General features: G+C 66.0%; 2 protein-coding genes across 11 annotated transcripts; both read right to left on the minus strand.

Annotated features, from left to right (window-relative positions):
- Window positions 1-306: 306 nt before the first annotated feature.
- Window positions 307-7136, minus strand: FES (FES proto-oncogene, tyrosine kinase). 9 transcript variants are annotated; one of them, XM_075100913.1, is made up of 19 exons: window positions 7004-7136; window positions 5945-6109; window positions 5674-5847; window positions 5503-5599; window positions 4852-5035; window positions 4385-4522; window positions 4154-4273; window positions 3949-4071; window positions 3693-3879; window positions 3536-3613; window positions 3073-3282; window positions 2607-2729; window positions 2291-2344; window positions 2031-2149; window positions 1724-1818; window positions 1496-1619; window positions 1204-1361; window positions 868-990; window positions 307-701 (listed from the first exon to the last, which is right to left on the minus strand). In XM_075100913.1, exons 1-19 carry the CDS (start codon window positions 7124-7126, stop codon window positions 559-561), a joined length of 2538 nt encoding a protein of 845 aa, XP_074957014.1. In that variant the 5' UTR covers window positions 7127-7136; the 3' UTR covers window positions 307-558. The 9 variants fall into 9 exon arrangements, 8 of the variants coding, with proteins under 8 accessions (XP_074957014.1, XP_074957012.1, XP_074957011.1 ...); XM_075100911.1 differs by having other exon boundaries at window positions 309-701; window positions 3696-3879; window positions 5945-6196; window positions 7000-7136; XM_075100910.1 differs by having other exon boundaries at window positions 309-701; window positions 5945-6196; window positions 7000-7136.
- Window positions 7137-10392: 3256 nt separating this feature from the next.
- On the minus strand, window positions 10393-27837 carry FURIN (furin, paired basic amino acid cleaving enzyme). 2 transcript variants are annotated; one of them, XM_075100914.1, is made up of 16 exons: window positions 27522-27837; window positions 24842-25209; window positions 19318-19416; window positions 18464-18559; window positions 17754-17882; window positions 17417-17493; window positions 16961-17049; window positions 16546-16718; window positions 15330-15542; window positions 14917-15017; window positions 14680-14783; window positions 14392-14509; window positions 13182-13361; window positions 12954-13078; window positions 12382-12498; window positions 10393-12303 (listed from the first exon to the last, which is right to left on the minus strand). In XM_075100914.1, exons 2-16 carry the CDS (start codon window positions 25019-25021, stop codon window positions 11735-11737), a joined length of 2370 nt encoding a protein of 789 aa, XP_074957015.1. In that variant the 5' UTR covers window positions 25022-25209; window positions 27522-27837; the 3' UTR covers window positions 10393-11734. The 2 variants fall into 2 exon arrangements, with proteins under 2 accessions (XP_074957015.1, XP_074957016.1); XM_075100915.1 differs by lacking the exon at window positions 27522-27837 and adding an exon at window positions 26621-26795.
- Window positions 27838-27906: the final 69 nt, after the last annotated feature.

The following is a 27906-nucleotide window of genomic DNA, read 5'->3' on the forward strand; positions in this document are numbered from 1 at the left end:
CCTGGCAGCGCAGCGGGGCGGGACCGGACCGGACCGGCCGGGACCCCCCAGCTCCCGGGGCCGAGCTGGCCCCACCATAGCGCGGGGGGCTGCCCCGGCCGAGACCCCCACGGCCCCGGGGACGGGCCCGGCCAGGACCGCCACAGCCCCAGGGCAGGCTTGGCCATCCCCACGCAGCCCCGGGCACGCACCCGGACATACCCCCCACGGTCCAGGGCCCGGCCGAGGTGCAGGTGCACCATCCCGCTGCGTCCCATCCCGGCTCCCACGGGGTCTGCGCCCTCCCGTAGCCCCCACAGACGCGGTGCTGCAGAGCTCGTTTGTTTATTACACAGGATCAAGCCTGGCAGGAGCTGTGGGTGCCACGTCCCCGGGACGTGCGGGAGCCCCCTGCCCTGCGCTGGGGAGGGGACGCGGCTGCGGCCGGCCACCCCGCAGCACCCGCTTCCCAGGCAGGCCCTGCCCGGGGACGGATGGTGCCAGCAGGGTGGATCCGGGGCACACGGTGCTGTCCTGAGTGGGGCCGGCGGGGCACTGCCCTCGACCCGGGGCCCCCCCTCACCGGTGCCTCTTGCGGATGGCGATGAGGTCCTGGTGGATGGTGCTGAAGCTGGGCCGCTTGCGGGGGTCGTACTCCCAGCACCGCTGCATCAGCCGGTACACCTCCTCGGGGCACTGCTCAGGGGGGTCCAGCCGCACGCCTGGGAGCAGCAGGGATGGGGACACGGCAGCCCGAGCCACCAGCCCCTCGCCCCCCACAGCACCATCCTGCCTGTCCCGTGGACAGGGCTCCATGGTGCACCCACAGTGCTGGGCCCATGACCCCGCAGCAGCCCTCGAGAGCTGGACCCCAGCCATGTCCCTTACCCTGCTCCACTGCCTCTCGAGTCTGCTGGTTGCTGAGGTTGGTATAGGGGACAGCACCCAGGCTGAAGGCTTCCCACAGCAGGATCCCAAAGCTCCAGACATCGCTCTCGGAGCTGTATCGGCCTGGGTACATGGAGCAGGATGGATGCTGGTGGCCGGGGACACCCATGGCACCACTCCCCTGGCTGTGCCTGCGCTCACGAGGGCTGGGGTGTCCTGGCTCTCTTTGCCTCCCTCCCCAGGGCCAGGTGCATGGGAGCAGGACGGTGTGCCCCAGACTCCTAGCTCCCAGCTGTGCCGCAGGGCTGCCAGGCTCTGTCCGGCTCCATCCCATACCATAATTGAGTGCTTCAGGGGCAGTCCACTTGACAGGGATCTGCTTCATCCCCGCCGTGGAGGCGTAGACGCCATCCTCCTCCTGCCGCGACATCCCGAAGTCGCTGATCTTCAGGGTGTTCTTCTCTGTTACCAGGCAGTTGCGAGCGGCCAGGTCCCTGGGATGGCCCAGAGCCATCAGCTGCACTCCCGGCCATCCCCAGGGGCCTCTGCCTGGCACGGGACGGGGGCAGCGAGGGCTGCGGGGTTCATCCTGCCCTGCCCAGCACCCTCGCATGCCACTGGAGCCCACCTGTGGATGCAGTGCTTGCTCTCCAGGTACTCCATGCCAGCAGCAGCATTCTCTGTCATCTTGATCAGCTCCTTCACCCGCAGGTGGGGCCCCTCACTGCGCAGGAAGCTCAGGAAGTCCCCCCCTGCACCCAGGATTGTGGAGCTGGCAGACAGCTGGCAAGCTTGGCCACGACTGGCTGTGGCAAGCTTTCAGGGGTTGCAGGGGTTGCAGGACAGGACCACTCACCCTGCACAAGCTCCATGACAATGTAAATGGGCTGCTTCTGGGTGCAGACACCAATGAGCCGGACAATGTTTGGATGGTTGTACTGCTTAAGGATCCTGTGGAGACAAGGAGGGGCACTGTGAGTGCATGGGGGGGCCCAGCTGCCCTGGGCACAGGATACCTCCGTGCCATCCCCAGGACACTCTGCCTGACCAGCCTGGGGGCACAGCCCTCAGCACAAGGATGCTGCAGTCCCAGTGGGGTTTGAACAGCCCCAAGTCTCGAGGACAGACAGATGGACTGGGACAAGGGTGATGGCTGCACAGACCTGGCTTCCTGCAGGAACTTGGCCTTGAGCTCGGGTGGGAGGGTTTCCCGGCAGGATTTCACAGCCACAGGGGTGTTGTCAGCACGCAGGCGGCCGCTGAACACCTCTCCAAAGTTACCCTGCCGAGACACATGGGTGCACCGGCCCAGCTTGCCGCGGCATGGCCCAAGGCAATCCCTGCCACCCCACAGACCCCTTGGGGACAGCCCTGTCCCCCCCACAGACCACACGCAGGCAGGGACCAGAGCACCCCCACTCACCCGGCCAATGCGCTCCCCCAGCAGCACATCCTCGTGGTTGAGCACCCATTTGTCCTGCAGTGAGTGGATACTGAAGGTAGAAAGCCATCCCACAGCCTGCCCCAGGCCCACATCTCCCCTGCCCCAGCAGTTCCCTCTCAAGCAGACCCGGAGCGGTGTCCCCAGTGTCCCACTGGCCCCGCCCAGGGCTGAGTCACCATGACTGGCTGGAGAAGTGTGCTTGGGGCTCCCAGTGCAGCCGTGGGCAAAAGAAGGGGCTGGGCAGGGCTGCCTCATGCACAGGGGACTGATCCCCCGCCCCACTGCCTGCTGTCACCTTGGGCACAGCCCTGGTCAGGATGACCCCACTCTTCCGGGTGATGGGCTTCTGGCTCTGTAGGAGGTACTCGATGAGCAGTGGGATGGTGGGGAAGCCGTCCCCCTCCAGCCGGTACATGTTCTGTGGGGAGGAGAGGCTGAGGGGTTGTGTCTGCGTGTATGCATGGATGTGCTCACAAGGGCTGGAGTGCATGGGTGTGCACGCATGCACACAGCGCGGGACATGCATGCACACTGGGCACAGCAAGCACATGTAAGTGGGAGTTCACATGCATAATGCAGGGCTCACACCTCCATGCTTGGCCTGTGCAAGGATGGGTGAACACAACTTGTACCATACATACACATCCCGTGCACTCATGCCAGGGGCCTCACGGCTGCAGAGGGGCCATGCCCGAGCAGGGTCCCCCGCCTGCCTGCACAGGGCCACCCTCTGCTGTCTCTCCCTGCCTGTGGTCACTCACGTCGGCAGCCTGGATGATGAAGTGCCGGGGCTGCCCGTCCCACAGCACGCTGAGCACGTACTCCTGCTTGCCCTGGCTCTCCCGCACCAGGAAGTCCCCGCTGCAGTTCAGCAGCTCCTGCACCTCCGAGCGCGGGATGGCCCCGTGGTACCAGACCTGCTGGCACAGCGGCTTCTGCACCTCCGGGATGAGGGGCACGGGGGGCGGCAGCTGGATGGAAACAGGGATGAGCCCAGCCGTGCCCCTGGGATCATGACAGAGGTGGGGGCAGCAGCAGTGCCTGGAAGCTGTGCCTGGGGCAGGGTGCAGAAGGCAGGGGCAGTAGAGGCTAGAGGGGCTGGAGCATGGAGGGGAGGGGGCCCTGGGGCCAGAGAGGAGAGGGCAGGGGATGCCAAGGGGCCAGGAGGCTCGGCAAGGCAGCCAGACAGGAAAGCAGGGAGGCTGGAGGTGCCCAGGGACTCACCAAGTACTTTGAGCTGAAGATGCCTGAGATGTGGTTCTTGAGGGTCTCCAGCGCAGTGACCCCGCTCCGCTCCTGCTCCTGGGGGGAGGCATGAGCTGTGCACTGGGCGATCCAAACCCAGTACGCCCCAGCCCTGCAGCTCCTGGGCAGGACTCACCACGGAGCAGACAGACTGCCGGTCATCCTGCAGAGGCAGGGCAGGCAGGGGCTCCCCAGTGCCCAGCTCCGCCAACTTCTCAGCCAGCAGGTCCCGCTGCGCCTGCAGCTTGGCCTGGGTGCAGAGACAGCCCTCGAGCTGCTGCTGCGCCTCCTGCAACCCCTGCCGCTTGCCCAGCAAGTACACCCTGGGGACGAGACAGGGCAGTCAGTTCCTGCCGCCCCCGTCCCCTGGCCTCCCGCCCACCACACCTCACCGCTCCCTGGGGCTCTGGCCCTGCTCCTCGCCCTGGATCTCTGCCTGCAGCTCCTGCACCCACTGCTGCTTGCTGCTCACAGCCTCTGTGGCGGCTACCAGCTCCTCCTTGACCGACGTCAGGCTGCAAGAAACACAGGTGCTGGATGGTGCTGAGCTGCGCTGCTGGCAGTGGCAGCCCCCACGGGTGGCCCAGCCCCACTCACGAGTGCTGGACACTCTCAACGGTCAGTTCATTCAGCTGCAGCTCCCCCGGTGCCAGGTCCTCTGTCTCCTCCAGCAAGCTCTCGTCAAACGACACAGGCGGTGGCACCTCGGAGCCGTACCTGCAGGCACCCAGTGCAGCTCTGCCTCCCATCTGCCCTGTGCCAGCCACTGGCACCCATGACCAGCAGGGCCATGCCCAGCAGAGGGGCTGCAGCTGCACGGAGGTGTACCTGTGGCTCTGGATGAAGTTGCTGTATTCGGTGGCTGGGTCAATGGCCTGGATGGCACTGGCAATTTCCTGGTGCAGGGCCAGTACATCATCCTGCACCAGGCTGCTGATGCTGTAGTACTCCCCAAGGATCTCCTTCCTGTGGGGATGTGGGCGCTGGGGGTTGCTGGGTGCCTGTGCCCCCCAAGCCCAGGGCCCCTGCAGCCAGGCACTGCCACCCCTGCCCCAGCCCTGCTGCCCAGTCTGGCTGGTCCCCGCGTCCCACTGGCTCACACCCTCAGTCCCCACATCTCATGTGGTGCTGCGGGGCATCACCATGAGGGCTGCAGGCAATGGGGCAGGGAAGGTGCACGTGGTTGGCAAGACTCCGGCAGGAGGAGGGAGCATGGCCGGTTCTCAGAGGCTGTGGGGGTGCCCAGGATGGGCAGTGGGGTGTGGGGTGGGCAGCAGGACAGCCAGGGGTCTTACAGGACAAGGACCATCTCCTGCTGCAGGCTGTAGAGGGACTGGTGGAGAGTGGGCAGCACCCGCTGGTAGTGGTGGTGGTGGTGGAGTGTGGCCGCCTGCACGGCCAGCACATACTGGTTGTGCAAGGCGTAGAGCTTCCAGAGGCTGCGCACATACTTCTCCTTTGCTTTGTCTCGCTCCTTGTCTGGGGGGAGAGGCCATGGAAAATGCCCGCTGCCGCTACCTGCCAGTCCCAGTGCTTCAGCGCATCTCCCTGGGCAGCCAGTGAGGTGCATGGCCAGCCGGCTGGGCTGGGGCAGGGGCTGGGGGTAGGGTGATGGGGCTGGGAGGGGGGTCCCAGGGCAGGCAATGGGGCTGGGGCAGTGACACCACACCTCCCTGTGGACAGGGACGCTCCCAACCCACAGCACAGCGACCCGAGGCCCATAACCCACAGGACATTTGCGCGGCTCCCAAGGGGCCAGGCTGGGCTCTCCCCATGCTGCTGCCCCTGGAGCCCCTGCCCGGCCCAGGCTGCGCTGCGGGTCCCACAGGGCTTGGGGTGCTCCGGTCATCCCTGACCCGCTGGGGGCTGAGGCGAGCCGGATGGGGACGCAGGGGAATGGGGACAGGGGAGGTGGGAGCTGGCGTGGGGGCCGAGCTGGCGGGTACCTTTGCTGGCCTCCTGATACTTGCGCTTGGCTTGGGCACTGTCGCGCGCCAGGCTGCGGTACTGCGCCTTCAGCTTCTCCATCTCCTGCTGCGTGGCCTGGAGGGGGGACCGCCATCAGGGGAACAGGGCTGGGCTGGGTCCCCCGCTCCCCCTTGCTGGGACCCACGTACCCGGGTGTACTCCTGGTTCAGCTGCTGCCACTGCTCACTGAAGGCCTTGCGGAGCTGCTGTTTGTCACGGATGAGCAGGCTGAGCTTGGCCAGTGGCCCCGCCGTCAGCTCCTCTGCGTGCTGCCGCAGGATCTGGCTCAGCGTCTCCGTCCGGCTTGCCAGGACCCACCAGGACTGCCGGGATGGGGCATCAGGGATGGCATAAGGATGGCTGCCCTCCGGCACCACACCGGGGTCTGTGGGGTGCGCTTCTGCACCGGGGTGTCCCTACCTCCCCGATCTGGCTGCCGTGGTCACTGCTGCGGAGCTGCCCAGGGCCCTCCTGCTTTTCCAGCTGGGAGAACATGTGGTGCAGCATCCCCGCATACTCCCGGTCGCTCTTGGCGCGCTGTGACATCCACTTCTTCATCAGCTCCAGGAGGCGCAGCTCGTTGTCCTGCAGCCGCAGCAGCGCACTGTGCCCCTGCGGGCACCACAGCTCTGGCCCGAAGCCCATGGCACCACCGTCCTGGGCAGGAGGAGGCTGCAGAGCGGTGGGAGAGCCTCAGCTGCGGCTGCCACCCTGTGCCACACACCGCCCTCACCAATGGCTGGGGCCCTTTGCATCTCGCACCCTCCCACCCCATCGCTCTGTCACCGGGTGCCGGTGCCCAAGCTGGGCAGCGGCAGGGACCAGAGTCCTCCCTGCCCCGTGCAATCTGCCTTGCAAAGTGCATTCAAAGCAGGCGGGAGGGCTGAGTGCGCCCCAAGCCCTGTGGCAGGTGGGGCTCTCCAGGACAGTGCCAGGGAGGAGGAAGTGTGGGGTCAAAAACAGCAGCGTCATCTCTGCCATGCATGCAGGGCTGGTTCCCAAGGGCAGCGCAGCCGTGCCCCATACCCTGGCTGCGGCCCCGGCCCCACGCAGTCTGGCAGCTCCGGCCCTGTCCTGCCTGTCAGCACGGTCACCCCTGTGCCCATGGTGGGGGCAGCTGGACATGCCGGGACGGGGGAGCTCCCAGGGACCAGGTCACACGTGGGGAGCCGGCAGGAGGGGGACAGGGCGCCAAGCCCCAAAGGCAGGTACCAAGTCTGGATGCATCCCAGTACCCGTGACTGCAGCACAGCTGTTGGGAGCCAAACTGGTTCCAGCTGTGGTCCCAGGGTTCCCTGCCCCATGGCAAGGGTGCAACAGGAGCAGGAGGGTGCTGGGGCATGTCTCCACGCAGGGCAGGACATCCCCTGGCACAGCCCTCGACCCAGCAGAGGCCAGGGCCAAGACCCAGACCCAGCCCCTCGAAGTGGTCCCCTGTCTCTGCCAGTGCCCCGCTGGGGCACAACCCCTCCAACCTGCGTGTGCCGCGAGGTCCCCGCCGTGGGGCTGGTGCTGGCGTCCTCCCAGGTCCAGAGCCGGCGCAGTCTGGACCTGGTGCAGCTCCAGCTCCTGGGGAGGAACAGGAAACCCGGTGCTGACCATACAGCCATTGCGAGATTTCCTGTGCTTCCTCCCCTCCCTGCTAGTCCCCGCTCCCAGGGCCTACGCCAGCACACAGCTCCACCATAGCCGGGCAGCCCCCAACCCTGCCGCCCCACACCCAGCTGCCTCGCACCAGGCCCTAGTGCCAGCAGGATCCGGCCCTGCAGAAGCCCAGGCACCTTCATCGCCCTGGCTGTCATCCACTGCCCCTGTGGAGCCTGAACTCAGACCTGGCCCCACAAGGGTTTCACTCAGCAAAGCCCCTTCAGCCATGCCTGGTCCTGCCTCATGCCCAGCCCAACTCCGTGCCCCTGCTTCCCCAAGAAGCTGCAGGGACTGGGGGAGTACCCCGGGGGGTCCCCAGGGATCTGTGCAGCCCTGCTGAAGGGGGGCTATCCTGCCACCATCCCCGAGCCTGGCCCTTGTAACCATGAAAGGCCACAGGACAGAGCAGCCACCGCACAGGCACCAATGGAGCTGTGCCCCAGCCCTCGGTGCCAGCCTGCACCCAGACAGCTGGGACTCCGCTCCCTGTGGCAGCCCCAGGCGCTCCCCACCTCAGAGTGCTTCACTGGTGGCATGGTGGGACCGCTCAGCCCTGGCAGCCACATCGCAGGGGCAGCCCCACCACCTCCGGACAGCACTGCCACACGTGTCCCTGCTGCTGGCACAGCCCAGCTTGGCTCCACTCCGCTCAGTGCAGCCGCCTCCTGGGTGGTTTGTGCTGAGCCCCCTCCCTTGTGCCTGGCAGGGAGGCCCCGGCCCCAGAGGGGTGTCACAGCCACCTGCAGGACACAACTGAGCTGATTCCACTTTTAGAGGAAGCTGGGGGGAAAAGCACATCAGACAGGAGTTTTGCTGGCTCGTCTTCCCACGGCTGATGGATGCCTGGGTGGTCATGCCAAGGCGCAGCACAATGGAACATCATGGCGTGGCACGGCACGTCCAGGGGCTGTGCCCCGGGCCATGACCGCAAGCAGCGCCCCAGCAAGTGCGGGAGGTTTCTCTGCTGGGCGACACAAAATCCCACCCAGAGTCACGACAGCTGCCCTGGGTGAGAGGAGCCCGGTTAATGCACCGTTTGCTGCCTGCCCAGTTGAGCAGGTCAAAAGCTGCCATGTGCTGCCAGGGTGCCCAGTCACCTACCAGCTGGTCACCCTGTAACTGGCCCTGGCGCCACGGGGTCCTGCCTGCTGGGGTCCCTGCCTGCCCATCCCCACAGAGTCCTGCCTGCTGGGGTCCCTGCCTGCCCATCCCCACAGAGTCCTGCCTGCTGGGGTCCCTGCCTGCGCATCCCCACAGAGTCCTGCCTGCTGGGGTCCCTGCCTGCCCATCCCCACAGAGTCCTGCCTGCTGGGGTCCCTGCCTGCCCATCCCCACAGAGTCCTGCCTGCTGGGGTCCCTGCCTGCCCATCCCCACAGAATCCTGCCTGCTGGGGTCCCTGCCTGTGCATCCCCACAGAGTCCTGCCTGCTGGGGGGAAGGCTCCGCTTTCCCTGTCCCCCATTCAGGTGCCTGGAGCACTCTGATGCTGATGCTCCCTGGCACCACCAGTACTAGGCTCCCTGGAAACAGTAATTTTCACAGCACATTTGAGGGGGAGAGCAGCTCCGCTAGCACCAGTGCTGCAGCTGCCCCTATGTGCAGCAGGTACCAGCTGGCCTCAAGCCCCCTCTGCCCCAGCCGCTGAGCCTGCCCAGGAAAATTTTGTTTTCTGCCTGAGCTGCGGGTCCCACCAGCAGCGTCCACAAGCCCCACTGGCTCCATAGACACTTGCAGTGTTGCCACAAGCTTAGCAAATCTTTTGCAAGCCAAGGTGAGGGTCGGCTTATCCCCACCTCCAGCATCCCTCCAGCATCCCTCCAGCACCCCTGGCACCTCCCAAGCAGCACAGGCCCCCTCCCTGCGGGCACTGAGCTGCACCAGGGATGCCAGGCACTTCTGGTGGAAGGCATCCGAGCCTGGGGGCTGCTCCCCCGGCAGTACCAGGCTCAAAAGGACTGTGCTGCAAGGCCCTGAGTGTGATGGCGAATGCAGAAGCTCTCCTTCCCTGGAAGCCCTGACTGCTGTGTGCAGCAGGAAGGTTGCTGTAGGCCACACCACAGCTCTCCCAGTTTCACATCCTCCATCTGCACCCCTGCAGCCTACAGAATCTGGTGGGGCTGTGGCCTCTGCCTGCTCCCCCGTGGGGGTTATTGCTACAGCAACTGATGGCTGCAGCCTGCCCACGGTGCCCAGCTGCCCCCCAGCCCACAAGCTGCCAGCTCGGGCCCGTGTAGACCTCATCCATGGGGTGACAGGGACCTGTCCCCCACCCAGTCTCGTGAGAAAAGGATGAGCCAGATGAGAAGCGTCTGCAGTTGCCTGCAGACCCTGGGGAGCTTGCTCCAGACCACAGGAAGCTGCTGTGGCCACAGGTGGAGCAAGGCGAAGGGGCTCTGCAGAGAGGAGCTGCCTCTGTGAGCAAGTGCATCCCCAACAGACCCTCCTGGGGGGCGGGCCAGGACCCTGCAGGGGGCTCGGTGGGGTTGGTGTGGGCTCTGCCTGGGGCTTGGCCTTGGTGTGAACAGGTCCCGGGTCCAGCCCAACCACCCCTGCCTTGGGGCTGCCCTGTGAGTATCGTGGTCTGGCTGCAGGGCGGTGCTGGACACGGAGGCTGCAGCGTGTGAGCTCAGCTGGTTCCCAGGCTGAGATGGAGGGGTTCAACCCGCCTGCTGTGGGAAAGGGGGGCTAGTCCCCCCAGCCTTTTGCCCCCGCCTCCACTCACCACAGCGGGTTCCCAAATTAGCTCCTCTCTATGTGGGTTCCCAATAAGCAGCTGCTTCCCGTTACTCAGGTGAGGGGGCCAGTCCCTGCCTGGGTGCTGAGTCCCCACACCCAACCTCAAATAGCAGGCCCTGCCCCACACTGGGTCCTGCCTGCAGCCCTAGCAGGGGAGCCCCTGGCTCTGGGGGGGGCTCTATACCTCCCGGGGGGCAGCTCTGTGCTGGCCAAGGAGGACCCGGCCCTACAGGCTCCAGCAGCCACGCTACAGCGGGCAGAGCCGCAGCCAGGGCTCCCTGCCTGCAGAGCAGCCACGCACCCCAGCACGGTGCCAGTGCCCCAGCTGCAGGCAGGGCTGCAGGCAGGGCCCCAAGCCCCCTCCTACAGCCGCAGAGTGGATCCAGGTGCCCTCAGGCCCTGTGCCCTTCCACCCCTGGGGACAGGCTGCCCGTCCCGGCCGAGGCCACCCGCAGTCACAGCACGCAGAGCACAGGCAGTGGAGCTGGTTTGCATAGTTCTGAACATTTAATAACTCAGTCTCTCTAGCGTTATATCCACATCCATTAAATTAAAAACAGGCTCAGGAGGCAGCTCCCGGCTGATTAAATTACAAGAAAAAAATACTGTGCACCAAAAAGTTATTATAGAAAAATAGTCCTGTGGCCCCTGGCCGGCGGCTCCGTCCGCGGCAGCAGGAGCTGGTGCTGGCACGGGGTGGGAGCCCGTGCCACGGCCCCGGTGTGCGACGGTGGACGGTGAAAGGGCTCGCAGCACCGGCCCCCAGCCTGCGGGGAAGGGGCAGCGAGGGCAGGTGGCGCCGGGAGGGGGCTCCAGCAGGGGAGCAGAACGGATTGTCACCAAGTGGGGGCAAGGCACGTCGGGGGGCAGGGGTCGCTGGGGCTGCAGGGACGCCGGGCTCTGCCCAGCACAGGCAGGGTGCAGGCAGAGCCGAGGCAGCGCAGGCGCCAGCACTGCCTGACTGCCCCGGGGCAGCAGTGCGCACAGCCCTGCCCAGGGGCAAAACATGAGGGGGCCAGGGGCAGCCCCGCAGAGCAGGGTCTGTGCGAGAGGGTCCCTGCCCACGCCTTGGGCACAAGGGAAGGCGCTGCCCTGCCCCCTGCTCTCCAGTGCAGGGGGGCTCCTGTCCACACTGCACGCACCCGCAGCCGTGGTGGGACAGGCAGGCAGCAGGCAAGCAGGCAGCAGGGGCTGAGGCCTGGCCATTATTGCTGTTAAAGGGCACGGGTAGAGGCAGACAGGCCCCTCAGGAGGTGGCGGGGAGCCGGGACGCAGGAGGCTGAGCCAGGGATGCAGGCAGAGGCCCGGCAAGTGCCGATGGCAGCAGGGGCAGGGGGATGCCGTGCCGTGGGCTGGGCTCAGCCCTGGTGGGGCAGAGCATGTCTTGGCTCAGAGAAGAGCGGCCCCTGCTCTGACCAGCCCAGCCTGAGCAATGACAACCCAGGGCCCAGAGACCCCACACACTGCCCACCCTGGGAGACTTGCACGACCCCCAGCAGCAGCTGCCCGCCTGGGGCATGGGACACGGCTGCCAGTGCAGGGCCAGTGAGCGGCAGGGGCCCCAGTGCCATCAGACACCCCAGCATAGGGTACAGAATGGACATTGGGCCAAGAGAGATGGTGCAAGACTGGGACGGTGCCGAGCTGGGGACGGTACCGGCAGGGCCGGCCCGGCAGCCTCGGCCAGGGCTGAGGGACGGTGCCGGTGGGGAGCCCCGGGCTGCTGTGGTGCAGGAAGGGAACGGGGGCAGAGTCCAGGGCCCCTCAGCCTCGCCTGCCCCGGCCCTGCGGTGCTGGGCAGGGAGGAGGGAGGGGCAGGAGGGCTCATCAAAGGGCACTTTGGTCTCTGATGAAGGCAGTCCTCTCGTTGTGGGCCTCATACTCCTCACCGTCCGACTCAGAGGGGCCCTCCTCCTGCCAGATGTCAGAGGGAAGCCCCTTGTAGGAGATGATCCCACTGTCCAGGGCATAGACCTTCACACCCCGCAGGCTGAAGCCTGAGCGCGCCTGCAGCACCAAAAAGATGGTGACGAAGATGACGACAATGAAGACACAGCTGAGGCTGGCAATGAGGATGGGCAGGTTGGCTGGAGACGGGGCCTCGGCCAGCCCCTCGCCATCTGTCAGGGCAGGGGACGCGCGGCTGCTCTGCGTCTGGTGGGAGCAGGAGAGGTCCAGGCTGCTGAAGTGGGAGTGCGCAGGGCAGGTCAGGCACTGGTTGGGGCTGGGCCCCACGCAGGTGGCGCAGGAGGGGTGGCAGGGCAGGCAGAGGTGGGGCGCAATGGGCTCCACGCTGTTCTCCAGGTTGTAGTGCGTACTCTGGACGCCGGGCGCAAAGCCGGGAGGGCAGCGCTTCAGGCAGCTCTTCTGGTGCAGGTAGTACCCCTCCTCACAGACTGCAGGAAAGGCAGGGTCAGCGCAGGCAGGGGGAGCACCCTGTACCCCCTTCCCCTCCCTGCCAGCCCCACACTCACCCACACAGGTCTGGCTGGGGGTCAGGGTCTTGCAGCCACTGCTCTCCAGTTGGTTGGAGAGGCTGGGGGAGTCGGTAGCTGTCCCATACAGCACAAGCGTGAACTTGGTCAGCGTGCCTGCAATGACACGGGGTGAGGATGGAGCCGCCGGCCAGGGGCCACAGGCACCAATGTGCCCGCAGGGCCACCGGCACTTGGGACAGGCATGGGGCAGGGCTTGCACTGGTCCCTGCCGCAGGCTGTCAGGGACAGCATGGCTGTGCCCAGCATGTGGAAGAGCACCTGACATGGGACCATGCCCCTTTGCAGGGCTGCCCACAGGGTGGGGTGGGGTGGGGTGGCCAGGCCAGCTGGCACCTGGGGCACCTGCTGCCCTGGAACCCACCGCCCCAGAGCAGCTGCAGCCCCTCCCCACACACCCAGCTCCATCCGGCCTCTCCCCAGCATCTGAGGTGTCACTGGTGCCTCAGCTCATAGGCACTGGGGGAGAGCACTGGGTGCCTGCACTGCTCCCACTCCCACCCTGGGCTCAGAGGGAGGCAGCAGTGGGGGCAAGGCCAGCCCAGCCCTACCATAGTTGTTGGCATCACTGGTGTTCTCGATCTCCAGCACCCATTCCCCAGAGGGGTCTTCGTCCCACGAGTGCGTCGTCATGAAGGCCCAGTCGTTGAAGCCGTCGGCTGAGAAGTCGTGGGGCCTGGGCGAGGCGGGGCAAGAGGTGGGTGCCAGCGTCCCACAAACCCACTTGTGCCAGCCCAGGCCTGGGGCTGCTGCGGGGCACCTGGTAGCCCAGCACCTACCTGGCAGCCAGGAGGGTGGAGCGGGTGCCCATGGGACTGATGAGGTGGATGGCCAAGTCCCCCCGCCGGTTGTAGGACAGCGTCAGCCTGGCCTGCACGTGCTCCAGCCGGCTGATGTAGTTGGCTTTTCCCAGGCAGGCGTCCACCTTCTGCCGCACCTCTAGACGCTTCCCGATGTCCCTGCAAAGGACAGGCAAAAGGGATCTCAGTCCCAGCCCAGGGGCACACAACAGGGCACCCTGGCCCGCACTCCCTGCTGTGGGGCTTCGCGGATACCCCAGGAACTGGGTGCAGTGCCCTGGGGCAGCTGGAGCCTGAGGCAGTCCCGCAGCGTCTGGTGCCTCCTCTCCATCCCCAGACAGGGGAGAGGGAGCAGACGGCCCGGGCAGTGCCCTGCCTTGCCCACATGGGCCTGCCCCAGTTCCCAGGCGCAGGGGGTGTTTGCTCTGCCGAGCTTGCGCTGCCCAGCGCCGCCTCCCCAGCCGCTGCGCTCTGCCAGCCCTGAATGGGCCCTTTCTTCGCCCGCCACAGGGCTGGCTCCACCCTGCATGGCCAGGGACGGGACGGGCACAGCCATCCCCATGCCACTGCTCGTGTGTGGCCGTCCCCCCTGCAGCCGCCCACGGCACCAGCCCTGGTGCCAGCACAGGATGCCAGTCACAAGGAGTGCCTGCTCTGGACAGGCAGGGCTGGGTCCCAGGGGACAGGGGCATGTCGGCAGGCAGAGGCAGGGCCTAGCCCTGGCTTCCTCCATGCCCAGGGATGCCTCCCCCTAAACACCCTGAAAGCCCCCGAGGAGCACCCTGGCCACACATGAGACTCAGCACATACTGCACTGCGGTGGCGGCAGCCAAGTGGGAGTAAAAGGAGCTTCTGTCTGACCCCTGAAAAGCCCCTCTGTCTGGGGATGACTCGTGCTGGCTGCTCCCAAACCGCAGCGCCCCAGCCTGCCCGCACCCCTGCCACACCCAGCCCAGCCCCAGCAGGAGCAGGCAGGCTCAGTGGTCAATGTCAACGCTGGACAGCCGGAGGCGGCTTTCCCACCTCTCCCCAAGCTCTCGCAGGAGGACGGTCCAGGGTCTCAGGGGCAGTTCAGCCCCAGAGATCCTCCCCACTCCCCACCCTGGACCCAGAACGGCCCAGCCTCCTGCACGGGGCTGTGCGCAGGGCGGACGCTGGGCGATGCCCTGCTGGGCTCACCAGCCCTTACTTTGGCTCCGTGAGGACATCGATGACGCACTTCCTCTGAGGTCCCACTGTGGTCCAGTTCTTGGCCAGGCTCACCATGGCCCCAGCATCCAGCAGGCCATAGCCATAGGAGTGGCTGACTGTGGACAGAGAGGGGGTCAGTGCCAATCCCGAGGGTCCCTGGCCATGCTGCATGGCTCACTGGGGCCTCGTGCCTCCTTTGCCCCACAGGGCTGCCGGGGTGCTCTGCCCCAGCACCCCCAGGCTAGCGGTACTTGTGGGAATGGGAAACCCAGGTCCATCCTTGTACCTTTGCGGCCGACACCATTGGTGACCCAGTCGTTGGCGTTGAGGTGAGCTGGCTTTGACGTCTGCACCACCAGGTGCTGCATGTCCCGCCACGTCAGGTTCTTGCTGCGGGGAGACACAGGATTCAAGCACCGGCGCCCAGATCCTCCCAGCCGCAGCCAGGTCCATGCCCGGGTGCTGCTGCCTCACAGGGCTTGTACATCCACCCCAGCCCAGCCCACTCTGTGCTTGCCCTTACTTGGCTTCCAGGGCGAGGGCTATGATGCCAGCAGCCAGGGGCGCTGAGGCTGACGTCCCTGTGTGCGATTCAGTGCATTTCTGTCTGAGGTCAGTCGTCACCTGCAAGGAGGAGTGCCAGGGTAGGAGGTGCTGCACGCACCAGCCAAGTCCAGGAGCTGGCTCGGGGACTTGCGTGGCCACGGGAAGCGGGGCAAAGCCCCTGCTCCTGGAGCAGCTCACAAGCTTCTCTCCAGAAGCCTTTTACTTATGAGGTGGAGCCCTGGGAGCAACCCAGAGGGCAGGAGGGCCAGCCTTGCTCCCAGCACTGCAGCCTGCTTGGCTCCCAGAGGGATGCCCGTGGTGGCTGCAGCTCATGGCACATCCCATCCCCATGAGCCCCCTGGCCTGCAAACACCAACAGCCCTGACTCACGATCTGCTTCTCGTTCTGGTTGCCACTGCTGTAGGTGGTGGCGAGGGTGGAGGAGCAGGCCTCGCTGTACCAGGGCACGTTACCATACTGCGTGGTGCTGCTGATGGACAGCGTGTAGATGCTATTGGTGTAACCGTCACAGTTGCAGCTGTCGTGCTCTCGGCCTCCATTCCCAGATGCCCAGACGAAGATGGAGCCCAGCCCCCCACGGCCCTAGTAACAGAGGCAGGGTGAGGGCCAGCACTGGCATCACCCACGCTGCTGCAGGGCAGGAAGCCCCAGGCTGGAGCCGAGACGAGGGGACAGTGATGGCCCCAGGGCTCTTGCAGCCTGAGCAAGAAAGACTGAGCAGATGCAGGTGGGACACCAGGGGACAGTGGGACGCCCGCCACCAGTCAGCCTCCTGGACTGGGCACCTGGTACCCCCATCCCTCACCACTGCCATGCCTGTGGAGATGCTGAGGCAGCTCTGCAGAGGCTGCCCCAACAGGTAGGCACTGGGCAGCAGGAGGCCCTACTGCCCAGACTCCAAGAACTGATGTCTTTTTCCACTCAGAAATCACCCAGGCTGACTCTGCCTGGGCGGGATTTGCAGCTGCCTAGCCGTGCTGCAGGAGCTCGGCAGAGCAGTCCCTACCAGCTGCTCAGCACCCAAAAGCCACGGCTCAGCTCACAGCCTGTGTGACAGAGCTGGCGTGGCACAGCGGGGCAGGTCTGCCAGCATGCCTTGCATAGCACGCGCATCTCCCTAAGTGGGGAATCCCAGGCGGAACATGGGGCACAGCTGAACCACACAGGCTGTACCACGGCCACGGCAAGGCACAGACTGCACTGACGGCACATGGGGTCAGCAGGGGAAGGACAGACGGAGGAAGCAAGGGCGAGTGGCTGGCATGAAACGAAGCAGGAACCAGCACAGGGGTTTGGAGAGCTGGGAGAGACCATCTCAGCACGGGGCTGTGCAGGAGCCCTTCCAGCAGGGAGGACAGGGATGCTCAGAAAGGTGAGATAAGCACCCTGCATGGGAGGAGCCCTGACTCAGAGCCATCCTGCAGGAAGAACAGGAAAAACCAACAGAGCCTGATCCTTGCAATGGGCTGGAAGACAGCTCATCAAGGGAGGACTGGGACAACAACCAGAGCAGGCAGAGGAAGGGAGACCTGGGGGAAGGGGCAGGAGCTCAGCCGACACTCTCCCAGCAAACTCTCCTGCTCACCTGGCTGACCCCTCGTAAGAAAGCCTCCTCCGCCAGCCGGGCCGGGCCGTCCACAGTCTTGCCATCGTCCTCGGGGCCCCAGCTGGCACTGTAGATGTGGATGTGGTTGGGATTGAGGCCCAGGGAATGGGCCTCCACAGCATCAGTCACCTCCCCATCCAGCATGCGCACGCCTAGGGCCAGAGAGCAGACGTCACAGGCAACTGGACGGGGCAGGGCGGCCACACGCTGCCAGGCAGCGGTGCCACTGGCGAGAGCCCTCCATCCGCTGCTGCCACCCTGTGCCGCGGGCTGTCACAGGGCTACTCTGGCCAGCAGCACCGAGACCCCTGGCACAGCCTGCTCCTCTGGCCGCGAGGCACCCACGGAGCCCAGCACAGGCTTTGCTCTCGGTGCAGGGCAGGGTGGCACCCACCTCCAATCCTGGCATTGTAAGCCACGCCGACACCGCAGATCCCATTGTTTGCCACGGCAGCAACTTCCCCGGCGCAGCGTGTGCCGTGTCTGCAGTCAAAACAGGATCAAGCGTGCTCAGAGGGAGTGCAAGGAGCATGGGGCTGGGCACCAGCCGCAGCTGGTGGGACAGCGCCCAGGCTGCCTCCCATCCCCCCCAAAGTGGGCAGCCAAAGGCCCCACAGGGCACCTCTGTCTACCCTCCTGCTCTGGAGCAGGGGGCATTGAACAGCCTGCACTGGCACTGGGCAGCCCCAAAGGATGCTGCTCACATTAGAAAGGGAAGCAGCGGGTTTCTCCATAGGGTAGAAGCATGCTGTCACCCCTGCACCCTCCAGCAGTCCCTGAGGGCTGGTGCTGCCACCGAGTCTCTGCTGCGGCTGGGCTCTACCGCCCTTGTCTCTGCCTCCTGCCTCACCTGTTGTCGTTCATCTGTGTGTAACGGGGCTGTGGGTCTGGGTCCTGGTCATTGACATCAAAGCTCGCCCCTGGATCCTGGAAGACAGACATGGCAGTTAGAGACTGTCTACCTTGCCCACCAAGGTCCACCCCATGGGGCCATGCTTGTGCTCCACATCCCTGAAGCTGGGCTGAGCAAGGGGCAGTCTCCAGTCCCACCTCCATTGCTTTCCTCCAAGTCCCACTGCAGCATGCACAAGCCCTGAGCCACACAGCTTCAGGACTGCACTGAGCAGACACAGCTGCCTGGACAGGCTCCCATGGCACACCACACTGCAGCATCACCCCACACTTACATAGTTGTTCTCCAGGTCAGGGTGGTTCTTCTCGATGCCATCATCCAGGATGGAAACCACGATGCCCTTGCCCGTGTAGCCCTGCTCCCAGGCCTGACGCACATTCAGGTCCCGCTGGTTCGTGTTATACTGCCGAGAAAAGCCCTGGCAATAGGAGCTGCGCCCAGTTGCTGGCACTGCAGCAGGGGTGTGCCCGGACCCCTCCCAGGCCCGGCTATAAGCACGGGCAAGAGGCAGCCTTCACCCTGCTCTACTGCGTCGTGAGGATGAGGAAGCCACAGGGGACCTGGGCACAGAGGGCTGGGCATGGTTCCGAAAGGAGAGCCCCAGACTGTGCTTGGGCCCCATAAACACAGCTCTGTTTGCAGAGATCAGCCTTTGCCCGAGCTCGATGATGCAGGCGCGGACCCTGTTTGTGGGCCAGGCAACGGGTTGCTCCTGTCTAGTCCAGCCCCAGGCTCTCCCAGCCCTGCCAGCACCCCAGCTGGGAGCTGGAGCTCTGTGAGCACAGCCACTTCCCTGGGGCGTCCCCGGACACACAGCACTGGGCAGCTGCCTCACGCCTTCCACCTCCCTGCCAGCCTGGCTGGCAGCAGCAGCTGCCTGACAGCCGTCCCTCGTGTGCCACGTCTGCATCCCCAGAACTTGCTGTCACAACTGTGTGGCTCCCCTCCTCGCCTGGCAGCGTGCAGCCCCTGCCTGGCACTCACCAAGTACCACTGCTGCGGGAACTTGGGGTCCGTGGGCTCCATGAAAACGTCTCGCTTGGTCCTGCGCTTTGCCACCTGCTGCTCCAGCCACTGCACCTGGGGACAGAGAGGGCGTGGGGCTCCCCTGCTGTCCCTGCCTGCCCCCTCGGCATCTTATGCCCATGCCAGCAGCTCCCTGGGCCCCCTCCTCCCCAGCCAGCAGCCTGCCCAGAGGGGCTCTCCCTGGGGAGCTCGCAGCCAGGCCTGGGCTGGGAGAGCATCTGATGCCACCAGAGCTACTGCAGCACCCAGAGTGTCCCTCCTGGCCTCCCCTGCCCAGCTGTGCCAGGGTGGCAGCGCCGGGCGTCCCACGACAGGCTCCGCTCCAGCGGAGCAGGCAGGTCAGAGCGCAGAGCTCTGCCAAGCAGCAGGCTGCCGAGAGCCTGCCAGCCGCCACGACGCACCGCACGCCCCGCTGCACTGCCAGTGTGCCAGGCGCCTGGGCTGGAGCCAGGGGCCAGAGATCACAGCAGCCCTGTCACACTGCCATGCTGGGATCTGGCACTACTGGCACTGCCCTGCACACCTTGCCCCGCGTACAAGGACGGAAAGCCCTCCAGGGAGCCGAGGCTGCACCGCGCCCTGGGATCACAGCAGCCCACAGGACAGCGACGCTAGCTCTGCCGACCACCTACCCTTGCCAGCCACGTGCTGGGCCCCCACCTGGCTCTGCCATGGGCCTTGATGCCAGGGGATGATTCAAGGCAGCTCAGCCCTGTCCTGTGCCCAGTACTGGCTCACGTGCCAGTGAGAAATGCCCAGGACCAAAGCCAGGACCCCACAGATGGCAGGCAGGGCCCCCCTGCTGAATGTACCTGTGGTTCCCTGGCCAAACGGCTATGCCGGGGCTGGTGGGGCGAGAGGGAACGCTTCACCACGCCTCTGTGCCGAAAGTGGTAATAGTCACCGAAGATCTGTAACAGAGAAAAGAGCAGGATGGACATGAGAGCCCAGGCTCCCTGACTCCTTGTCCCCCCACCTGCAATCCCAAGCCACGGGCAGGCTGGGCCACCCACTCCAGAGCAACTGCTGGTACACGATGCAGGACCTCCTGCAAGAGGTTGCAGCAGCTGCTGACAAGGCAGCAGGGGAAACCCTGGGTCACAGTGACATGGCCTCTGCCCACCTCTCCCTCCCACGGGTCCCTGCATGGCAGTAAGTCCCTAGTTATCCAAAAAAGCTGCTCCCCTGGTAGGGAGGCCCCATACAAGCAGCAGAATAGAGGGACAGGCCTTTCAGAGCCAGCCTGGAAGAGGCACCAATGTCAGGAGACAAAACTGCTGCTCCTCTCCCTGAGCCAACCAGCACCTCCTGCTACTGGTGAGGGGGGAGCAGAGGGGCTCCAGACCCTGCTCCCCAGGTGGCCCCAGCCAGGGCAAGGAGAGTCTGAGCTCTTCCCAACAGTCCCTCAGCTCTTCCCAACAGTCTACTCACAGAGCCCTTCTCCGCAGGCAAGGCAGGCCAGTGCCCCACCGGAGCACCCGCCCAGCACCGGTCTCTGCCTTGGGGCACAGCCAGCTCCAGTGGAGCAAAGCAAGAGGGCATGCAGGCATCTGACCCCCAGGCAGGGACAGCCACCACCTGAGGAGCCGTGCTGCCTGGCTGTGGCTCAGCTCCCACGCATGCGGGGACAGCTCAGCCGGGGCTGGGGCAGGACAGGACTCCACCACAGTCCAGCTGGGCCAGGAGGCCATGCAGCCGTCCAGCTGGTTATTTTTAAACCCCAAACCCTCTCCAGTGCTGTCATTTCCTTATCCCCTCCTGCACGTCCCGGAGGCTGGCCTGGCCGCACTGCGGCAGCCCCACCCCTGCTGCCCAGGGGCTCCCAGCCCAGCAGCCTGCCTGGACTGGGGAGAAGGGGACCGAGCACCCACTCTGCCCCATTGGAAGCTGTGAAGCTTGGGCAGCGGCCGCAGGCAGGATCTGGCTGCCCAGGCTGTGCCATCACCTGTAGGGCTGGGCTGCAAGGGCTCTGGGAACACAAAGGAGAGGATATCTTGTCCTCTGCTGCCCCAGGCTGCGGCAGAACAGTTTGGTTGCAGTTAACAACCCCCCCCCACAAGCTTATCAGAGTTCTGCAGATTGTGCTGCCACACTGACCAGCCACACAGCCAGCCGGAGCTGAGGAGGGGAGGAAAGGTGCACCCAGTTGACCAGCACCCTCAGCCCCAGGGCAGCAAATCTGGGCTGTGGCTTTCCAAGTCATGCACTTCACCACGAAGCCCCTCCATGCTCCTTGGGGTGAGGGATGTGTACCCCGGCCCCTGGAGTCAAGCCTGCACCACCCCGGCTTGGGGGGAACCGTGTGCCGGTAGGCCAAGCCCCCGCCTGCCAACGGGGAATTGCTCTGCTCCACAGGGCTTCCCCCGCAGCACAGACCCCCGTGCACCAGCTGGTTTGTGGGCAGGAAAGGGCATGGACTTGGCTCGTGGCAGCCCAGCACCAGTGGCACAGGACGGCAAAAGCTGAACACTGGTTTCAGGACTTGTGTCCACGGCTCCATCACCAGGGGAGTCATGTGAGTCCCAATGGAAGGGGCTGGCAAAGCCCCTGGCTGACAGCTCAGGACCCTGCTACTCTCTGCATACCTCCCCCAGACCTTGGAGGGGAGCAAGCTTGCAGCAGGGGACAATGCAGTGTGCAAATCAACCCCACGCGGTGCCAGCTGGCTTATCCAGGGAAGCCACAGACTATGCCGGTTCCCTGAGGTGTGGTGCTTGTGACATGGGGCCAGTGGCACCCAGGCACTCCTCCTGCCCTGGGCTGGTGGAGGAAAGGCCAGGACTCAGCCTGCAGCTCTGCACCCTTCCCTGCGGGGTACAGCTGCCTGCAGAGCTGCAGCCCTGTCTGTTAGGGCAGCATCGTGCCTCTAGCACCACCAGAGTCACTGGGGACAGATCCGAGCCTGCTCCCCGCAGCACATGGCGTCCACCCAGTACAGCCTGGGGCGCCCAGGAACCCAGAGCATTTTGGGAGGTGATGAGGTAAAAAGCCTCCACACCAGGCTGGCAGAGGAGAAAGCGAGCTGCAGGCTCACTGCCCTCCCCCAGCACCTCCTCACCCCCTCCAGGGGTAAGGACAGAGCTCCGATTGTTCCTGCGAGCAGATCGCGGCTCTGCCTGGTCATCCGACCGGATTAGGTCTGCACAGACATTGCGGTGGCAGCCAGGAGCCGGCCAGCCCACACACTTCCACCCTAATCCCCACAGTCCCTGTCCTCAGCAAGGGCAGAGCCACCCCCCAGCCCCGTGTGTCCCTGGGCTGGGCAGCGCTGATCCCACAGAGAGCAGTGCCAGCTCACCGCTCCTGCCCCAACCTCCTGCCACAGCACGCGGCCACCTTGGGCAGCCCCAGGGTGAGGGGACTGCCCGCGCTCCCACCTGCATCCCCGGGAGCAGGGTGATATGCCGGACAGCAGCAGGGGCTACTGGGGACCTGCAGCCCACCAGTATGGGAGGTAAGAGCACTCTTCCCTGGGCTGGTGCTGCTGGGGCCGCTCATCCCCGTTGTCCTGCCAGTGCAGCCCAAGGCTGGCACCAGCAGCTGGGACCTTCCCCGGTGCTCCCCATCCCCAGCTGGGGCAGGTAGTGCCTGTGCCCCTCCTCTGCACCAGCCCCAGCAGTGTGAACCACTGCGCTCCTGCCTCACTGCCGCATCCACCCCTCCCCTCTGACCCCCACCTCGCCAGCACCGTCCTTTGGGTCCCCTTCAAGGCCACTGGCACCAGATGCGGCTCCTGGCACCTCTCTGCTGGAGGCATTGCTGGCCCAGGGGACTGCCCGCCCACCCCAGTTCTGCAGGCAGCGGTGGAACAGGGAGTACGCCAGGACAGCACGCCTCCAAGGACAGTGTCCAGACCCCACGCTGAGGCCAGGATCCTCTCAGATAAGGACCCTGGGGGCCTCTCACTGGGGCACTGCCAGAAGCACCCGGTCCCCCCCCTTCCAGGCTGGCTGCTGCATCCTGTCCCAGCGGCACACAACCCCCAGGAACAGCAGCCCTGAAACCTCCCAGGAGGGAAAGCCCAGCTCCTTCCAGCCCTGCTCTTCCCACCAGGTTGCCATGGCCCCTCTGTGGGAACAGGCTACCCAGGCCAGCCAAGCCTCATCCCACAGCACAGACACCAGGATGGGCTCCAGAATGGGAGAAGACATGCCCAGACCAGCAGGTCCTGCTGCAGCCCACGGCTCAGCGGGCTGGGAGAGCTAGAAGGTGCCAGCCTCCAGTCACAGAGCAGTGCAGGGAGAAGGTGGACGCTGCCAGGTAGAGCTGGCACAGAACCTCCGTGGCTCACGGACCCCAAACAGGCCTGGGCTCCCTGCCAAGCTCCGGGACCCTGCACAGCTCTGCGCTGCAGCCCAGGGCCTGATGGGTACCCCCAGCCCAGTGGGGACATGGCCACAGAGCCTGGTGCCCCTCAGCCCCGGCAGCTGGCCCTGGGACCCAGCACCACAGCGTGATGAGAAACGCTGCTGGCAGCAGGCTGATGGCACCTCAGCCAGTCCCCTGGTCCCAGGGGTCTCGGCAGAGACCCGGCCCAGCAGGACATGTCCTGGGCCGCTCCCCTGGTCCCTTCTGCAACAGCAGCAGCCCTGGCCTGACATGGCATTTGCCTTGACATCGGTTCTAAGGCACTTCCATGCAGACAACACCTGACTGAGGCCATCCTACTGTCCCCACAGCACAGACACCCTTGGTGGGCCTGGCCCCAGCCCCCACAGATCTCCCTGCTCTGGCACAAGCCCTGGAGGACTTGGGGCTCCCTGTCCTGAGAGCTCTGCGTACCCACCACCCCACACAAGGCTCCTTTCAGGCAGCAGGACAAGGCACCCGCTGGCTCCAGTGGCAGCCACCTTCCCCGCCCACCCCCAGCAGCTGCTCACAGCAAGGTCCTGACACCACAGCCATGAGTTGTGCAATTTCCTCTGGGATTTTGCCCCTCGCTTCCTTTCTGTGGAGCCAGCCCAGCCAGCAGCAGTGCCCTGCTCCTGGGGCAACAGATCCCCAGCGCACAGGCAGCTCAGTGGGAGCTGGCAGAGCCATGGAGGCTCTGCTCTGCAAGCGCCAGCCTCACCTCACCAGAGCAGGGCCAGTCCAGCTCCCCATGCCTGCACGGGGGCCACAGAGTGTCCTTCTGGGCCAGCCCTGCTGCACCCCCTCCCATGGGATCCCCTTGGCCCCCCCGCCTTGGTCATGGCAGTCATGCTGGCGCCAGCCCCATTGGCAAAGCCCCCACCTGCCGCCAGCCCAGGGGCCAGTACCCTGCCCGTGGCACAAGGCCAAGAACAGCCCCACAGATCAGCCTGTGCCAAGAGTACAGGGCAGCTGGCATCACACTACAACAGCAGCATCGAGAAGCACTGGCCTGCAAGAGGCAGCCTGGCAGCAGAGATGTGTCCTGCCCGTAGCACTGCGCTGGCAAGCAGGAACCCAGCCATTGGCCTAGCTGGCCCCACGGCTCTCGGCCAAGGCCCGGCTTTCTCGCCGATGACTTGGGAGCCAGTCCTGTGAGCACCCTTGCTACAACAAACACCCAGCCCGCAGCCGGCCAGGGAAAGCGGAGCTGGCTGCCTGGGGCCAGGAACACAGGGGAGCTGGGCCCTGCCAGGGCTGCCAGGAGGAGAGCGCCGTGGAGCTCCTCGCACTGGGGACAAGGCTGGGAACAGCTGGGACTGCAGGGAACACAAGGGGCCCTGGTTCCTTCATGGTCCCCCTGCCCTTCTGACTCTGCTGCCAAGGGGGTGACACAGGCGCTGGCCCAGCACAGCCACGTGTGCTGCCCCGTCCCTCCACTGGCTGAGGGCAGAGAAAGCCGAGAGGAGTGGGGACCTGCTGACACACCTTCCATGAAGGGCAACTTAGGGCCAAGGACACATTGCTGCTGTCAGACTGCCTGCTCTGGGGACACCCAGGGGTGCTGCTGCCACCCCAGGTGAGCCGAGGCCGTGCCGTGCTGGGTCAGCTTGCTGTGGGGAGCACCATCAGAAACTGGGAGCCCTCCCCTCCTCCACCAACAACGCACTCCCAATTTTCTCGCACTGGGATGGACTTTTTCTCATTCCCCCTCCAGCAGGCACAGCATGCCATGCCGTACCACGCCATGCCACCAGATTGTCCTGCTGGTGGGGGAGGCCCTGGCTCCATCCAGCTAATTACCACCCTTGAGTCAACACAGCGGATGCTGGAAGGCTGCAGTGAACAGGCACAAACGCAGTGGCCCTGCTGCCAGAAAGAGCAGCCCCCAAGCCAGCTCCGGGGCCAAGCCTGGTGCCCACCTAGACTGCAGCAGAGCTGGCAGAGGACACCGCTTCCGTGGGGAGAGGGAAGCAAGGGACTTACCGGGCCCAGATTGAGGAATCCATGCTTCCTGGCCAGCCTGTCAGCCTCCTGGGGCCCTGTGGGGACAAGTACCGCCCAGGTGTTGGTGTAGATACGCTGGGCCAGCACCTCCTGGACCAGGAGAGGGAGGGCAACCACCAGAGTCCAGAGCAGGAGCAGCGAGCAGGGCCTCAGATCCATCAGAGTATCGGGTTTCCTCTAGCTGGGGAGCAGGAGGGTCCCAGGAGCAGCGGGTCCGGCAGCCTCCCTACGTCAGCACCCCGAGATGCACCGGCCTCTCTGCCCCACTGGCCCCTGCTCAGCCCAAGCAAGCATGGGGACGAGCCTGCAACAGCCAGGCCGGAGGGTGGCAGCAGGAACAGCACGATCTGCAGAGAGACGGAAGAATGATCAGACTCCAGGGCACCTTTCCTCGAATCTGGGGAGGGCAGGCTCTGCCAGACCAAGCCATGGCTCTGGCACCGGGCAAGGGGGCCTCGGCACACAGCACCCACTGTCTGCCATGGCTCACGAACAGCCACACGGGACCTGGGGGCCTGAGGAGCCACGGTGGCGGCTGGCTCCACAGGGTGCCCCAGCACACTTGCCCCAGCCAGAGCCACTGTTTACCTTGCCTATTGCCCAATGTGTACTTATGCTCTGTGCTTACAAACATGGGAGATGAAACGGGGGGGAAAGAAGGGCACTGAAGGAAGGGAGAGGCGAAGCAAGGTAAGGGAAGCCGTGTGTCCTGCCACCATGGCCTGCAGCAGACAGGAGCCCCTTCTCTAGCAAGGATGGGCCTATCTGGGCACGAAGCAGGGAGCAACCAGGATGGGAAGCCTTCCTCTCCGGTCCCAAGGGGAGATCGGAGGAGATGCCCCCAGATGCTGTGTGAGGGACCTCCCTAAATGCAAAACTGGATGGAGGAAAGCCAGGGAGAGAAGAGCCCCAGGCCCCAGCACCTCCACAGCCAGCAATCGACCAGGTAGCTCCTGGTAGCAGTGCCGAGCACTGTGCTGCCTGTCACCGACAGCAGCTCAGCTCTGCCCTTCCTATGGAGCACAACATGGTGACACCGGTGTGACTCATCTCCAAAACAAAAAGGAAACTGGCACAGGGACCGGGAAAAGGGGCACACCGTCGCTTCCAGCCTGCACCTAGGGACCTGCATGCAGGGATGCCTGGGGACAGCTTGCACTATATTGGAGGGCAAACACAAGAAGCTAGGAAGGCAGCTGGGGAGCAGAGCGGGGAGCGACCCACTCAGCGCAAAGGAGCCCACGACACAACAGTGCTGGTGTGAGCTCCATGCACAGAGTCCCACAGGGACCTGAAACATCTGGTCATGTTTCAGAGGCAGCGGGAAAGGTGAGAACCAGCAGTGCCCAGAGGAGCCCCATCCCCCTCCGGCAAGCCACGGCCCCAGCGAGCAGGGAGCCTGCGGCGCTGCCAGGGGAGGAAAGCAGCTCCTGGCAGCCGCCTGAGACCCCGCTGCAGCGTGCAGCGCAGACAGTGCTGTGATTCAGGCATGCTGCGGCTCCCCCTCAGCAACGAGACCTCAGCTGGCTGCAGGCTTGGCCACCCTGCCGAGGCACCCGGAGCCACAAGCACCCACGGGAGGCTGGCCTGGAGCCCCAGGTCTCCCAGATCGTGCCAGGGCCCAAACCACAGTTTCCAGTGGGAAAGGTTCCTGGAGCCCCCAGGGAAGTGAAAAAGCTATTGCGTGAACAGAGAGAGCAGCAAGCACAGCACAAGGGGACACTGTCTGCCACACCAGTCTTCCTGCCAGCACCTCACCCCCTCTCCAGGTCCCTGAGCCGGGCAGTCTCCTCCGCCTTGCTGGTTCCAGAGCCAGCAGCCACCCCGCTCCCTGGCGGTGACCGCTCCACGTGAGACGACGCTGCAACGGGCCCCCTCCACGGGGTGCAGAGCCCGGCCCTCCACAGCCCCAGCACTCCTCGCCTGCTCCCTCAGGACAGCTGGACGGGCTCCCTCCCCGCTAGAACCCGGCAGCCCTGCTGAAGGCCCCGGTCCTGCCTGCAAACCCCTGGCCTTATACCCTGGGAGCAGGAGGAGGAAGGAGAGGCAGAGGGACAGCCGCTGGCTGCTGCAGGCCAGCCGGCACGGCGGGGTGCGAGCGGGGATGCAGGTCCCCGCCAGCTCACAGGCCGTGCTCTCTGCTCCGCACCCACAGCCTCGAATCCGGCACGGGCAGGGCATCGGCCGGCCACGACCCCTCCCGACGCTGCTGGACACCAGCGCCTCCCCGCGAGCCGAGCCCCGCTGCCCCACGGCAACCCCGGGGCCGGAGCCGAGACGCCAGCCCTCCCCGCGCCCGCAGGGCGGCCCCAGCGGCGGAGCCAGGGGCGGCTGCGTGAGCGGCCGGGCTGGACTGGCCCCGTGGGCGCCACGGGAGGAGGCCTGGCTCCCTCCTCGCCCTCGGCTTCCCGCAGCGGCCGCTCCGGCCGCAGCCCCGCGTCTCCGGGAGCCGCCGGGCAGACGGTCTCGGCCCCGGCGCCCGGCAGCGCCCGCCCGGGGGTCGCCGGGCCGCGCACGTCCCCGCCGGCAGCGCCCCGAGCCCGGGGCTGCCCAACGGCCCCGCCGCCGTCCCGGTCCCGCCCGGCCGGGGCCGCCCCAGCTGTCAAACCGCCGGCGCCGGCGGGTCGAGCCCCCGCCGGCCGCGCCCCCGCGCCCTTACCGCGCGGCCTGTGCGCTCCCGTCCCGCCGGCGGCCGGGCCCGTCTGTCGGCGGCGCCGCGTCACGCCGCGGGGCGCCCGGAGCGCCCGCCCCGGAGCCGGGCCCGGCCCAGGCAGGGGCGGCCGGGGCGGCCGGCGGGGCCGCTTGTTTACGCCGAGCAGCTGTCAGCGCCGCCCGCCGCGCCGCCCCGCCCCGCCCCGCCGCGCCCGGCCCCGCACCGACCGACCGGCCCCGCACGGCTGGGCCCGGCCCGGCGCCGCTCGGCTCAGCGCGGCCCTGCCCGGCCCGGCTCGGCTCGGCCCGGCGCAGCCCGGCCCGGCACGGCCGCCGCTCCGCCGGGCGCCGCCGGATGCCGTCACCGCCGCCCGCCCCGCCCGCCCCGCCGC

Source organism: Phalacrocorax aristotelis, chromosome 7 (genome assembly GCF_949628215.1).
Source record: "Phalacrocorax aristotelis chromosome 7, bGulAri2.1, whole genome shotgun sequence".
NCBI classification, from domain to species: domain Eukaryota; kingdom Metazoa; phylum Chordata; class Aves; order Suliformes; family Phalacrocoracidae; genus Phalacrocorax; species Phalacrocorax aristotelis.